The sequence below is a fragment of the Toxotes jaculatrix genome, chromosome 6 (genome assembly GCF_017976425.1).
Source record: "Toxotes jaculatrix isolate fToxJac2 chromosome 6, fToxJac2.pri, whole genome shotgun sequence".
Taxonomy (NCBI): domain Eukaryota; kingdom Metazoa; phylum Chordata; class Actinopteri; family Toxotidae; genus Toxotes; species Toxotes jaculatrix.
The window spans coordinates 17449767-17463417 of record NC_054399.1 but is presented as its reverse complement, the minus strand read 5'-3'; the positions used below and the strand labels follow the sequence as shown (position 1 = coordinate 17463417).

Below are 13651 nucleotides of genomic sequence, written 5' to 3'. Positions count from 1 at the left end.
GACCTTCAAGTCATCATTATATATTCTTTAGAAACATGTTAAGACTATAATTCTAATCTTCCTTGTCGTTCATTCTGTTTTTCCTTTATCACTTGTCTGTTTATGTATATCTTTCTCACATTCTTTATTCTTTCTTTTCTGTGTTAGTTAAATGTATCTCCTTTCCTGAAGTTCTCCTCAGCAGTTCATATTGTGACATTTTAATCTGGACATCCGTAAGCGTTTGCCAAAACTAATATTTTGCTCAGCAGAAGAATTTAAGGAAAGAAAAATGTTTTCAGTTATTCATCAGATGCAGACTTGAGCCTGTGGCTGTATTAATCACACAGCGTCTTTCTGTTGTTTCTCCGCAGAGATTGGACCCGTAACAATTACAACAGACCCAAAGAAGTTCCAGTATGAGCTGAGAGAGCTGTACGTTCAGGTGGGTTCAGAGATCACATTCGTCAAACCAATGAAACAGCAGCAGTAGCTTGGACACAGGCTACTGCTGCTGCAGGGTCATATGGTCATATGGCTTTGATAAAAGCAGCAGACTATGGTCATGCCAGACAACTGGGTAGGAGCATTTGGGAGCTGATAAAGATGTTTTATCAGTCAGTCTACATTGAATGATGAAAGACCTAAACAAAAATGTATTTTTCTTTGTTTTACAAGAAACTTTCAATTAGTCTTCAAATTTTATGTGGATTTTTATTATATTACAAGAAGGTTCTGCCATTGAAAGCATTGGTCATATGTTGACCTTGAAGCTGATAGTGAAAAAACTGTTCTTCATCTTATGTTTATTTTCCTTCCTGGACCATTATAAACAAAAGTATAAACAAAAACATGTGATGGCTAGACAGTTAAACAGAGTACTGCCAAGTTTTTTGTGTAATCAGTTAGAGAGAGAAGGAAAGTTGTGCTGGAAACTTCTTATGCACCACTTGATTAAGCAGAAAAACTGAAGAACCAGTACTCTTCTGGTCTAGGGACAACAGAGAGACAGAGTCAAGAAACATTCAGAAATATGTCCTTTGAAGAAAGGCTTTGGCGAGTGTCTGTGCATCCTTGGCACGTTTTCATGTTGATCTGGTGTGTGAGAGTGTGTTGCGTGTAGCATGGACGAGATCCAGTTTCCTCTCACTTGCTGCTTCATTCCTGAGTCTGTTTTTCCTCCCCTCACCTGTGCAACCCCTGAAGAGGTTTTGGCCAGAGAGCATGGAAAATACTCTTTGGAATTTACATTTTTCTTGAAATTGAAATTTCTGTTATGAACACAGTTGTGTTTAAGGGAGGTTAAAAGGAGGAGATGTTTGGCAATGCTTCATATTTTCAAGCCATAAGAGCAAAAGTGCATGGGGGGGGTTATCTGGCTTAATGTTGAAGGCAGTAGGTGAATGGGGGAGTTTATTTCTGGCCGGACAGGAGATGTTGGAGTTCAGGAGTGATAGAGGAGAACTGTCTCTTCACCCTCTGCCCCGCTGGCCTAAAATAATGGGTCACCCCATTCCAGATGTTGCCGGGGGGTGGGGGTGGGGGGTTACACATCCAAACTAGCCATTGAACCCCCTCAGACAGACAAGTATGTGCCTATTGGAATGCTGTACAAAATACTTCCTTTTGACCCCTCCAGTCGGACAGAGAGTAGCCAATGAGAAAGAGAAAGCTGCTCACATTTGTGCACACTACCACACACTTTTTTCTCAGATCCTCTGTTTGTTGTTCTTCTCAGTATGGTTGAAACAAGATTATATTTTCAGCCCTTTTGTCTATTTTTAAGTTCATTAGATGTCAGCAATCCCCTGGGTTTAAGATTTCAGGCACCTCATAGTTTTCGTCTTCTAGGCATAATGTTAGTGCTGCGGTCACATGTGCTGATTGGAAGGCCCAGAATCGAGAGGATTCTAGAGCTGCTCTGCTACTACACAGGGCTGCATTTTATTTTATTATTTTGTCATTTTATTGGAAAAGTAAAACTGGATTCACTGGAGAATCACTATGGCTCGGCCTAGATTTGTGCTCTATTATATGTCTTCTAGTTATGATATTTAATTATTCTGTGTGCTCATGGGCACTGCATTGTTAAATGTGGATTACACAATACTTCAGACTGCAAAACATCAGTAACATATTTGCTGGATAAATCAGAAAACAGTTTGGATGGCTCACAAACTCTTCCACACACATGTATATATATGAACACCATTTTCTGATGATATCTTTTTCTTTCTCAGGGAGGTGGGGACTGTCCAGAGATGAGCATCGGTGCCATTAAGATTGCTTTGGAGATCTCCTTGCCAGGGTCCTATATTTACGTCTTCACAGATGCCCGTTCTAAAGATTACAAACTGACCCAGGAAGTCCTGCAGCTTATTCAGCAGAAACAGTCACAGGTTTAAAGATTTTTTTTTCTTTACCTTAACATGGTTTATTTTCAGGTTTAAGGTCACAGAGATCACTTTTTTTTTTTGTGTGCATGCATGTGTGTAGGTAGTGTTTGTGCTGACCGGGGACTGTGATGATAGAACTCACATCGGCTATAAGGCTTACGAGGAAATCGCCTCCACCAGCTCTGGGCAGGTCTTTCATCTAGACAAGAAACAGGTCAATGAGGTAAGAACATCACTGAAGAGAAATTTGGAGCAGTGCCTCTGTTCTCTGCTTCTTTTCAAGTACACATTTTCTTGTTTCAGAGTCAGGAGAAAAGCTGTCACAGTATTAAAATCATTTTACTTGGCCTGGATTCTCCTTCTAAGCTGTGTAAATTTAATAACAGTAGAAGGTTTTACAGCCTCTCTCATGTCTACGAGTCTGCACTCCCAATCAAAATGTGCAGGAAACATTTAATTGATTGATGCGTACCGTAGCTCTTTTTAACCTTTCCAGAAATGTAAATCAACAGCCTTGGACTGGGCTGTTGGTCAAAGTTGAAGTTTGAATAGTATGGCTGTTTTATTGCTGTAAAATAAGATTCTTTGCTAAGGAAGGAAGGAATCTAGATTTTAAGAAGTTTTCTATGTGAAAGTCCCTTTTCTCCCTTATTTTACTAATAGCCCAATTTCTCTATCTCGGTTATTCACTTTCTCCCTGGCTTGTGTTTTCTTTCTGACATTCATTCATCAGAAGCACCATTTTCATTATAAAAAAACATTTGCAGGATTACACGCCTTAATACTTACAGTCTGGACAGATTTTAAAGGAAGCAAGGAGGTAAATTACAAATGTAGTTTGTAATAACTAGTTTTGAGAAACAATATCCTGACCATGGTCTGGCTTGTTTGGCAGTGCTTATGCTAAAGAATGAGATTTAGCTCAACAATGACGTATTGATAAATGAAGCCTTGAAGGAACAGCTGGATGAAAATTCATGGTAAATCAAGAAAAAATACTTTTTTGTAGCATGGCAATACATTAGAGTCATTTCTTTTTCTCACGTTGTCTGTTTTGCGGTATTATATTGCTCATACATCACAAATGACTGCTCCTGCACATATTCTCCATAGGGAAAAGAAGGAAACTTAGGGGCAGGACTCAGGGGGAATGTTAGAAACTTCCTGATGAAAGCTTTGCACATGTTGATGGGTTGACCTTGTATGCAGCCAAGGAGGTGAATGTGTACGTCGGTGTGTGTGTGTGTACATTATAAATGATGTGTAATTCCTGCATTCTTTACATTTCCTATCCATTGCTGTAGGTCCTCAAATGGGTGGAGGAGGCCGTGCAGTCGTCAAAGGTCCACCTGCTGTCCACTGATCACTTTAGTGGGGTCAGCAACACTTGGCAAATGCCCTTTGACCCCAGCCTCAAGGAAGTCACGGTGGCCCTCAGCGGTCCAGCACCTAACATCGAGATAAAAAACCCAAATGGTAGAATACGTTTTACCACATATCAACCAACAGAACTGGGAATTGAAATTTAGATGTTTATTAGCATGGGTACACACACGAGTGACCCAGGAAAAATGAAACACCCAACAAATGCAAATGATTCCATCCAGGGCACAAGAGGTCACTGATTAGCTTGATGAGTATGAAAATTATGTGAAACATGTTCATGTGTTTTTTTTTTCACTTAAGAAAGGAAAGACCATTGAAAATTGCTGACTCATAGTTACAGTGTGTCTGATGCTGTTTTTATAGGTAATATTACAAACAATGATAATGCAGCATTAAGATACTTTCAGTGCAGCTCCAAATGAAAAAGCAGAAGCATTTTCTGATCTGTTCTGGATTTGGCCTGAACAATCATACAGGAAGATTTTGAAGACGAGGGGGAAATTGTTCAAAATTACTTTTTAAGGAATGAAGCTAGCTGTAGAAGCTGTAGTATGGTTCACAGAACAGGTAGAGGTAAAGTGAGTACAACAAAAAAAAAAAAGAAACGTCTCAAAGGACTGGATTGATTCCAATGTCATCTGGGGTCCACACATTCAGCACATGTTGTTTCATTCACTTACAGTATGCTGGTTAATGCTAAAACCATATCCTGAAACTTTATTATTTTGACAACTTTTGCCAGAATTTTATATGTAACTTGCAGCCACGCATCAATAACTGAATTAATTTGCACGAGTCCGAGCTGCAGAAAAGGTGAATAATTGTCTCTGTGTTCGTGTTTTCCCCTCAGGGAAGCTTGTGGGGAAGAGTGATGGCCTGACTGAGCTCCTGCACATTCCCAACTCTGCCAGAGTTGTCAACATCAAGGACCCACAGCCTGGGATGTGGTCTATCAAGGTAAACAATTCATTCTTTTGCCTGGAAAGGTGTGTAAAATTACAGGGTTCTTCTAAGAATTCCCAGAGCTGAGTCTGTCTTTTAAAAAGATTTACTGCAAATAGTTCAGTGGTATAACCTTGGAATAAGGTCACAACTCACACCCCAGGAGGGAGCTACGCCCTCAAGGAAGGTTCTCAAGTTGAATTACTGCAGTAATATATCAGCATGTTCGAATAGAGAGTAATCAATTTAACATGCATGTTGTCTGGTGAAAGCATCTCCCAGCAAACAGAAACATGATCAGAAAGATCCTGTGATCATTTTTAAGACAGTCCTGGTAGATGAAGATAAAGTATGTTCAAGGACAATGCTGTCAACACAGCCTGCTACATTTTTGTTTGGGTACCCTTGCTGCTGTGTTCCCCTTGCAGAGTTGAAACTGTTGGCAAGCTGCAGTCGAGGTAATGCAAAGAGGGTCGCACATTTTTGACTGCCCACACTGTCAATTCCAGATGTTGGGGAATGACAAGCATTTTTACCTGAGTGATTTGTTAAAGGGGCCTCGATGGCCCCTCTGTTCTCTGTAGACCCCTGCTGAAACGCTTTCCCTCGTTTTGGCGAAGCTGTGTTATGTGTTAGCACCCAACTGATTTATGGAAAAGCCGATTGGATGAAAAAGTGTGTCTTGCTGCTTATCCTCTCAAAGGAAAGTTCAGTTTTGAGCAGTGATGCTTAGAGGTACTTGAAACTTTGGGATAAAAAGATGCTTTAAGGTGAATAGTTCTTCTGTTTCATATCTGTTCAAACACCAAATCAGAAAACTTTGTTTGAGGTCTGTGCTTTCAGACTTCAGCCAACATGGTGGCCTGTCATTGGGACAGTTCCCATAGAAGTGATGAGTGATATTAAACAGACATAAAAAGGAGACACAGCATCCTCCTGTCTTATTTCTGTCCTGTGTTTGCCTCCTTCTGTTCTCCCTGTCAGTCTGTCTTCTTTAATCTCTTTCTGTCACTTACTGTATCTTCTTTCCTCATTCATCCTCCTCCCAACACATTTATTCCTCAAGAGAAGCACAGCGGGATTTGCTGTTCTCTCTCACTGGTCCCCAAGACGTCTTCTTTTTCCCATTTCTCCTCTTGGACATGGCCTTTTCCAATATCTGGCTTTCAGGCTAAAAATATCTCCTCCTCTTTTGTAGCTGTGTTTCCTAGGACATCCAAAGAAATGTGGGTAAATAGTTTAGGGGGAGATTGCTGTTCTGCCATACTGGGTTTCAGTAACACTAATGGCCCATGGCACTCTTCTGTAAGACCCAGGCCATAGATTGTGTGTGAAAAGGAATTTAATCCTTTTTAATCTGCCTTTAATTGGATATTGTGTAGTAGAAGGTAGGTTCACCCCACTATCATCCCCTGCTTCTTTGGTTTTGCCTATAGTTCTTGCTACTTTACCCTCACTGTGTGCTAATTTCATAGTATATTCTGCAAATATAAAGTTTGTTTCAATGAACAGAAGTGTGTGTCAACAACACACTCAAATATCTTGCGACCATATTTTGCATACTGGCATGTAGGGGTGTGTGTGTGTATGTGTGTGTGTGTACATGTTAAATGTGCTCTGCTGAGTCATCCAGGTGAGATTTGTTTGTACTGCACTGACGTCAGCATTGATGAGTGCATTTAAGCTTCATACTGAATTTTATAGCCCATGATAACAGTTGAGGAAGGTTATAATTTTAAAAGCATGAAAACAGCTCAAAGGAAGACCGGCCGTGGAGTGGGGGCTTCCAGTCCCTATTCTTTGTGACCGCTTTTTTCCTGTTTTAGTGTTTTCTGTCTCTCTGCCTTTCTCTCTCTCTCTCTGTGTCTCAGACACACACAGACGACTTGCTCACTGAATATATTGTATACCTCCTACCATCAGTAATCGGTTTCATTAATGCATATACATCAATCAGTTGTCTTGACCAGCACAGAACACAGTCAAATCAATCAATCAATCAAATAATTTAAACAGTGGAGAGAAGAATTTTAAGAAGTTTTGTTCTGCTAAATTAAGAGGAAAAAATAAATGCTGTTTATTTGCTTAAACAATTTCCTAAATATCTGTATGAGCAAGACTCTCACCACAGCTACCCAAGATCTGTCAGGGTGTAACCAAGACCTGGGCAGGTCACTCTGTCTGGGTGGGTGTGAAACTGGGAAATGAGCAGCTTTAATGACAGGGACTTCTTTTTTTTTTTTTGTAAGAGCGTGACCTTTAAAGGACCTCTCCCCTAATTATGGCCTCATTTACAACTAACTAAAGACCCTGGATAATTCTATGGCAGCCATTAGGGCAGGTTTGATGGCTACAGCATGTATTGTGTTTCATGATGGCAGGCATTAGCATTTAAGGTTGTGCAGGGTGCCCTTTGTCCTGGTATTAGCTCATTGTTTGAACAATTTCACGTCTAGCTTAGCCATTGTTATCCGTCTGCCTGAATGCACCTCACTGTCTTGGTTGATAGTTTTCTCTTCACAGGGAATTTAAGTCAGGTAGAACTTAGTCATCTTAAAATACAGTAAATCCACATATTCTCTTTCATTTCATGCAACTGCAAATGCCAGTTTAGGTTTTCATGCCTCCCTGTGCATTGTGAGTCAATGTCTGTGACACCCCCAACGTGTTTAACCCAAGGTGAGGAGTTTCCACCTCTCACCAACCTATACTTCACTGTAATTACTCTGTCTCTATTTCTGCAAAGCTTCAAAAGAATTCTGCATCATGAAGACCACACAAGCCATTAGCTACTCTCTGATTATCTCTGTTTGTTTAATTAAAGTATGAATGTCAGACTGAGTGGGTCATCTCTGAGTTGTGGATGTTTTATAATCTCAGGTGCGAGATTCTTGACAGTCAGTCTTACACAAAGCGGCTTGTCTATACATGTGGGGATAGTTGGCACACAAAAGGCTGTTACTCAACAATGTCTGTGCTGTGTCTGTCATTTAAACCACTCAGAGCTGCCTTAGATCCAACAGCTCTTAGTGCTCTTAAACCTACCACCGTGCATCAAGACACGGTTTTGTACAAAATCAACTAGGACCAAAACTTTAATCCTTCTTTAATGAACAAGATTAAATGATAAAGACCATATAAAAAGTGATTTTTATGTGTAGGAGCTTATCTCCTGCAGCATATTAAAACCTGATAATGAGTGTGAGCCCTGAACATAAATATTAATATGAATCTCCCTTTTTTTGATGCAGACCTCTAGTGCAGGAAGACACTCTGTCCGTATCTCAGGTCTAAGCACCATTGACTTCCGAGCCGGGTTTTCCAGAAAGCCCACCCTGGACTTCAAAAAGACGTCTAGTAGGCCAGTTCAAGGTCAGTGAGGTCAACCTTTGGGAATTGTAAAAGAAAAGCACCACGCCGCAGCTGTTGCATGTTTTCCCTTTCACCTGTTGTCTTCACTTATATCTTGTAGCTTCGGAGCAGCAAAGAATACAGTACATTGTATGTCATATCAACTTTCCAGGTATTCCCACCCACATCCTGCTTAACACCACTGGACTTTCTCCTCCTGCTCGGTCTGACAGGCTAGAGCTCCTGTCGATCACAGGCGTGATCATTAAAACTTTGCCAATCCGCTACTACCCTGAACGGCAGCCATACGGTCTCTGGAACATCACAGAGTTTATTCCACCCAATGAGGCCTTCTTCCTGCGGGTGACAGGATATGACCGGGACGGTTTCTTGTTCCAAAGAGTGTCCAGCGTTTCTTTCTCCAGTATTGTACCTGGTCAGTGATGCAAGTTTTGGCCCATATTTAGATGAAAGTGTGAGGGATCGCTTAATTTGATTGACTACCTGAGTGATTAGCTTTGTTTGCTCATTTCCTGTATCTGTCTTTTAGATGCCCCTAAGGTACTGATGCCAGCCACAACTCATGGTTACTACCTCCAGAGAGGGGCTGTTAACTGCCAGGTCGAGAGCCTGATTCCCTTCACTCTGCGCTTTAGCAGGGATGGAGGACGACTTGGCGTGGACCAACTTTTCAGGTGAGAAGGCACCAGATCAAGGGATGAGTTAGAAGCAGATTGAATGGATTAAATGTTTTCAACATTATTCTGGAAAATAGTAAAGACAGAGGTATTGAACATGATTCTCTCTCCAAATCTCCTGCTACTCTTCGGATCCTAGTGAGTCTGACAGTGCATCGTGGGAAATAGCCCAGGTTTCTCTGAAGGACGAGGGCTACTACGAGTGTATTGCTATCAGCAGTGCTGGGACAGGAAGAGCTCGCACCTTCCTGGATGTATCAGGTATGTACACATCCCAAGGCTGTCACAGCATGAAAACAGGTAACTTAACCAACATATTTAGATATTTATTTGATTACTTGTATTGCTCTAATTCAATAAAAATCATATTTACAAAGCAGAGACACAGAATGCAAAGCTGCTAAAGCAATTATTGTGTACAACAAAGACATTTAGTATCTATATCAAAATTAGCTAAAGTAAAAAATAAATTGCTGAATATTAGACTTGATGTATTGAGGCTATTACTATTACAACTATTACAACACTTCAGAATGACTCACTACATAGACAGGTTGACTTTGACTTTGTGGAGAGTAAAACTGTAATTTATCGTAATTAACAGTCTGTGCTGAGCTATCCTCCGTCTCTACATGTAATGAGCCATGGACTGTTACTATACTGGAAGTACGACTGGTTTGTAATGGATCTATTTGCAGGACAGTGCGGAATTTAAACTATCGTTGTCTTTAATGTCCTGTAGCGTGTTTACAAAATAACACTTAAAAGACACACATGCATATAGAGACACAAAATACCTCGAGTGAAATGGTGCTGCAAAATTAAGTTTATGTCATGCTCAAAAGATTTACACACTCACACACACACTCACACACACACACAAGCATACTTACACGCTTGTTATGGACATAGGGTTAGAATCCAAGTGCCAGTCACTGTGGGTTTTACTGGGTCAGGGTCCCTTGCTGTGGATCCCATGCAGAGAAGCTGCATAATGGCAGAATTAATGTAATTTTATGGAACATTTGACCCCGGCTTACAGCATGATGTTGTAATCCATTCCTCACAGCGATCATGTCATAGGGTTTATGGTATGGTTTGTGTGCCTGATTTGTAAAGCAATGGACTGTAGTAATGGTGTAAGATGAGAATACTTTTAAAGCTGTAAATAAGTTCCAGGCTTCTCACCAAAAAACGAGCAGCATTGTGATAGTTTAGGTGGGTATACTGTGACTGGGGTGCACATTCTCAGTACAACATCAGAGCGTAACCACAAATACTCTTAAAGAGAAATTCATAATCTAGGTGATAAATTACTTGGATCATGATTTTGTGATCCTCATGATGTCAAAGCTTTGAGCACAGGCAAAAGGGATTAAGTGATGATTTACACCTCGTTTCACCACTGGGCGAAAAAAATGTTACATTTTTCTTTTTCCAAAATCCTCTGTAGTGCATTTATTTTTCAATCAGAACCCTTTCCATGATGAGACACCAGAACGGACACCACCTGAATCCAAGTGCAGTCAGTAAAAGTCCCCCTTGTCCAAACTTTGCTTTCCAAAAAACTTCCTGCTCCATGGAATTCTCTGGAGCTCCATCAACATGATGAATGCCAAGCAGAAGGGAAGAAGGTGGAGTGTGGAGAAAAAGAGAGTGAGAGGTAGTTGAAAGACACTTTGTGAAACAGAAGAAGGAAAGAGGGAGCCAGGCATGGATCTGTGTAATGTATGAGCGTAACTCGTGACTCTAACTCACAGCTCAAAGATGCAGAGGCAGCTTAGTTTGTTACCGCATATAATGTCTCTTAAAATTAATTGAAATTAATCGTGCTCAGCCACATCTCCAACCCTTGTTAGGAAGCTAGTTATATTCTTAACAGAATCACAGGCCCCAGCATTGGACACTTGTACACACAGAAACACACACATAAAACCCATTCATCTGCCAAATTTTTGTCATCCTAATCCCATGGAGCTCCACTGAAATCTCCAGCATCCTCCCCCCATCAGAGCCAAAGCCTCTGCTACCTCTTTCACCTTTTCCCTCCATTCCCCTTTTCCCTGTATAGCTCTGGCTCACCTCTGAAGAAAAATGATTAACGACACACTTAGGCTCTGGGAATTAGTGTCTTCAACATGGTGACAAGAGAAAAGACAGAGAAGGAGGAAGAGTAAGAGAAATAAAATAGAAAAAAGAGGTCTTCGCAGCTCTTACGAATTCTGATTATTCTAATAAGGGGTGCTACATTTCTCTTGCACACAGCTAAGCTACACTGCATGGAATACCTTTATACAATGGTAAGACACACATACACATGTAAACACACATTGTAGGTGACAACAACATTCATTATATGAGAGATAGATGTCAGTTGCTTAATTTGATAATGAGATATTGGTGATTTCTACCACTGATACATTGGTGACTCCCTTTTTGAGATGAATTCTCTTTAAAAAACTGCATTCTCTTCAATTGTCCAAAATTGCCTGATGAACATAAAATGCTGTTTATCTCTACTTACATAAGTACCAGCAAGAAATGAAACACTTGCTGTGAATTCCCGTTTAGCTTATGATGCAAAGCTTCTGGCAGCTGCCAACAACACTGTGCCCTCATCCTGCAGAGCCGCCTCCAGCTGTCACCACTGACGGTAACGTAACTGCCACCCCTGGCTCCCGTGCTGTCCTCACCTGCCACGTTGTGAGCACCGTCAGCTTCAACCTCACCTGGCTGAGAGGAGGTCACGATGCCCGCCTGGACCCACAGGTGCACGTCCTGGCCAACCTCTCACTACAGCTGTCCACTGTGACTCCAGATCATTCAGGCTGGTACGAGTGCATTGCTATAAACGAAGGAGGGGTGACTGCAGAGCGAATCTACCTTACTGTCCAAGGTGAGGAGCGTGTGTTCATATCTGCATGTGTTCAGTATGGCATTAAACCTGAGGTGTGTGGTATGTGTGTTTTGGTATGTGTTCCTGTTTCTTCTGTGTGATTTACACCGTGGGGAACAGTATTCCTGGCAAACTCAACCTCCTTCCCAAATACAGTATCGTCCCTCGAATGCCGCCACCCTTCTTCCCTCCCCTGCTCTCTATAATTCACCCTAATGTTTTATGGGATGTGTGAAAATAATTTATGCCTGACTCTCGGGCAGCGCTAAAGTAGAGTTTTCCATCTCCGGACAGCTCTTATAGTCTTGTTCCTAACACTTCACTGACAATCAATCAGAAACACTTTGTTGTACAGATGGAAGAGAGGATCGCTGACTATCTGGCAAGCACCACAGAGCACGGGCCCGGGGCCTGGCCAGAAAAAGGCGATGTATTACAGCCCCTAAAATCTACCATTAGCAGCTGATCTCAGCCAGAACCTGCTGAGGTTCTCAGAGAGTTGAGAGACAACAAGTGAGAGAGGCAAAGAACTTTGTTTTACGTAATCCAATATTTCCAAATGAACAACTGTGTTTCCTTTGTTACACAACCCATAAGAAATTAATTCAGAGTCCATATGCATCATTGTGTGCGTCTTGCCAGGTCTTAATGTTTTACAGAATATTCACTGTGATTTTAACTTGGAGTGAACTGTTGCCTCTGTAAGGCAAACCTCAGTGACACAGATTGAAAAGTTGCAGGTTTAATACCAGTGCTGCACACAGGTTTGGGGAACTCTGTCATTTGGCATGTTTCACTGACGTTGACATTTTCCCTGGTTTAACTAGATGATATTCTCTTTTTTTGCCTTAGCCCCTTTATGCCCTTTCTTCATATCATCCTGTCAAAACATACTTTGTTGTTCTTTCTTTTCTTTCTTTTTTTTTTAACCGATTTCTCTTGCTGCATTTTTTGGTTCTTTTTTGCCTCATCTCTTTTTATTCTCTGAAACAGCTGTTAGCAAGCTCTGAGGGTTCCCTAATTACCCCCTGGTCAGCCCCATCCTAGTCATTAGTTTCACTTTGAAGTCAGTCAAGTCTACTGACGTCTTACAACACTTGGACGGAGCACAGTGGACCTGAGTGCACGTCCACACTAAACCGACTAATTTTGATCACACATGCTTTTCTTTTCTTTTCTTTTCTTTTCTTTTCTTTTCATTTTGGCCTTCTGCACTCCCTAATTACTCATTTGAAATGTCAGTATACCAAACAATACAGGTGTTCTCATTGAGCTGTGTTTATGTGGAATTACAACTGGACAATAGATTTTATTGGCGACTCACCACAGCAGCACAGGAGCATGTATAACCGCAATCCTGCTTGTTCAGTTGTTGCAGAGCAGTAATAGAGAAACATGAAAATGAAAACAACTAATTCTGAGAGCAGAAAGGAGGTTTAGCCGGCTGTGTCCTAGCATTCCTCACCAAATGTTGGATGTGGTGCACTGTTTTGTTGTGTGCCAACAGAAACTGGATGAAGAAGAAGAGATTTCTAGCTGCTCTCCTGCTGTTTTCTTGATGAAAACAACCTGAAAACCCTAACGTGGATGCACATCGTTGTCACATGTAATCATTTTCAAAATTAGCCAGCTTGATGTGGCTGTAGAGGAGTTTCCCCAAAAGAGTGGGAAACTTGAGATAGGAGAAGGATGCATCGTCAGAGGGAGTGAAGGGAGATGAGTGAAGGAGGGAAAAAGGTAAAGTAGAGCAGGTGATGAAGGGGGTGTTAAAGACAGGCTTCTTCCTGACATATTAAGGTTGCTCCTGAGTCAGGGTAGAAGAATGCATCTTCCCTCTCAGGAACCTCCTTTTTCCTTAACTCTGAGGTGTCCTCGTCCCCTCAGGGCGCAGTGACCTCACGAGTGGTAGCGGCAAGAGAGGAGAGAGCTTGGCTTAGAAAGAAAGAAAGAAAGAAAGGGGCCCTGCAGTCCTGCAGCCCTTACATTTGACCTTGTCTGTGTTA

At 41.4% G+C, this 13651-nt stretch overlaps 1 protein-coding gene across 1 annotated transcript in view; it reads left to right on the top strand.

Moving 5' to 3' along the window:
- The window catches only part of hmcn1 (hemicentin 1), a 77947-nt gene that overhangs the window by 15485 nt on the left and 48811 nt on the right, over positions 1 to 13651 (top strand). Inside the window, exons 2-11 of the mRNA XM_041039732.1 lie at positions 354 to 424; positions 2220 to 2378; positions 2476 to 2598; positions 3680 to 3851; positions 4612 to 4718; positions 7955 to 8075; positions 8227 to 8490; positions 8605 to 8749; positions 8892 to 9013; positions 11379 to 11648. Of these exons, the coding sequence (XP_040895666.1) occupies positions 354 to 424; positions 2220 to 2378; positions 2476 to 2598; positions 3680 to 3851; positions 4612 to 4718; positions 7955 to 8075; positions 8227 to 8490; positions 8605 to 8749; positions 8892 to 9013; positions 11379 to 11648 (1554 nt within the window). The remainder of the gene's footprint in view (positions 1 to 353; positions 425 to 2219; positions 2379 to 2475; positions 2599 to 3679; positions 3852 to 4611; positions 4719 to 7954; positions 8076 to 8226; positions 8491 to 8604; positions 8750 to 8891; positions 9014 to 11378; positions 11649 to 13651) is intronic.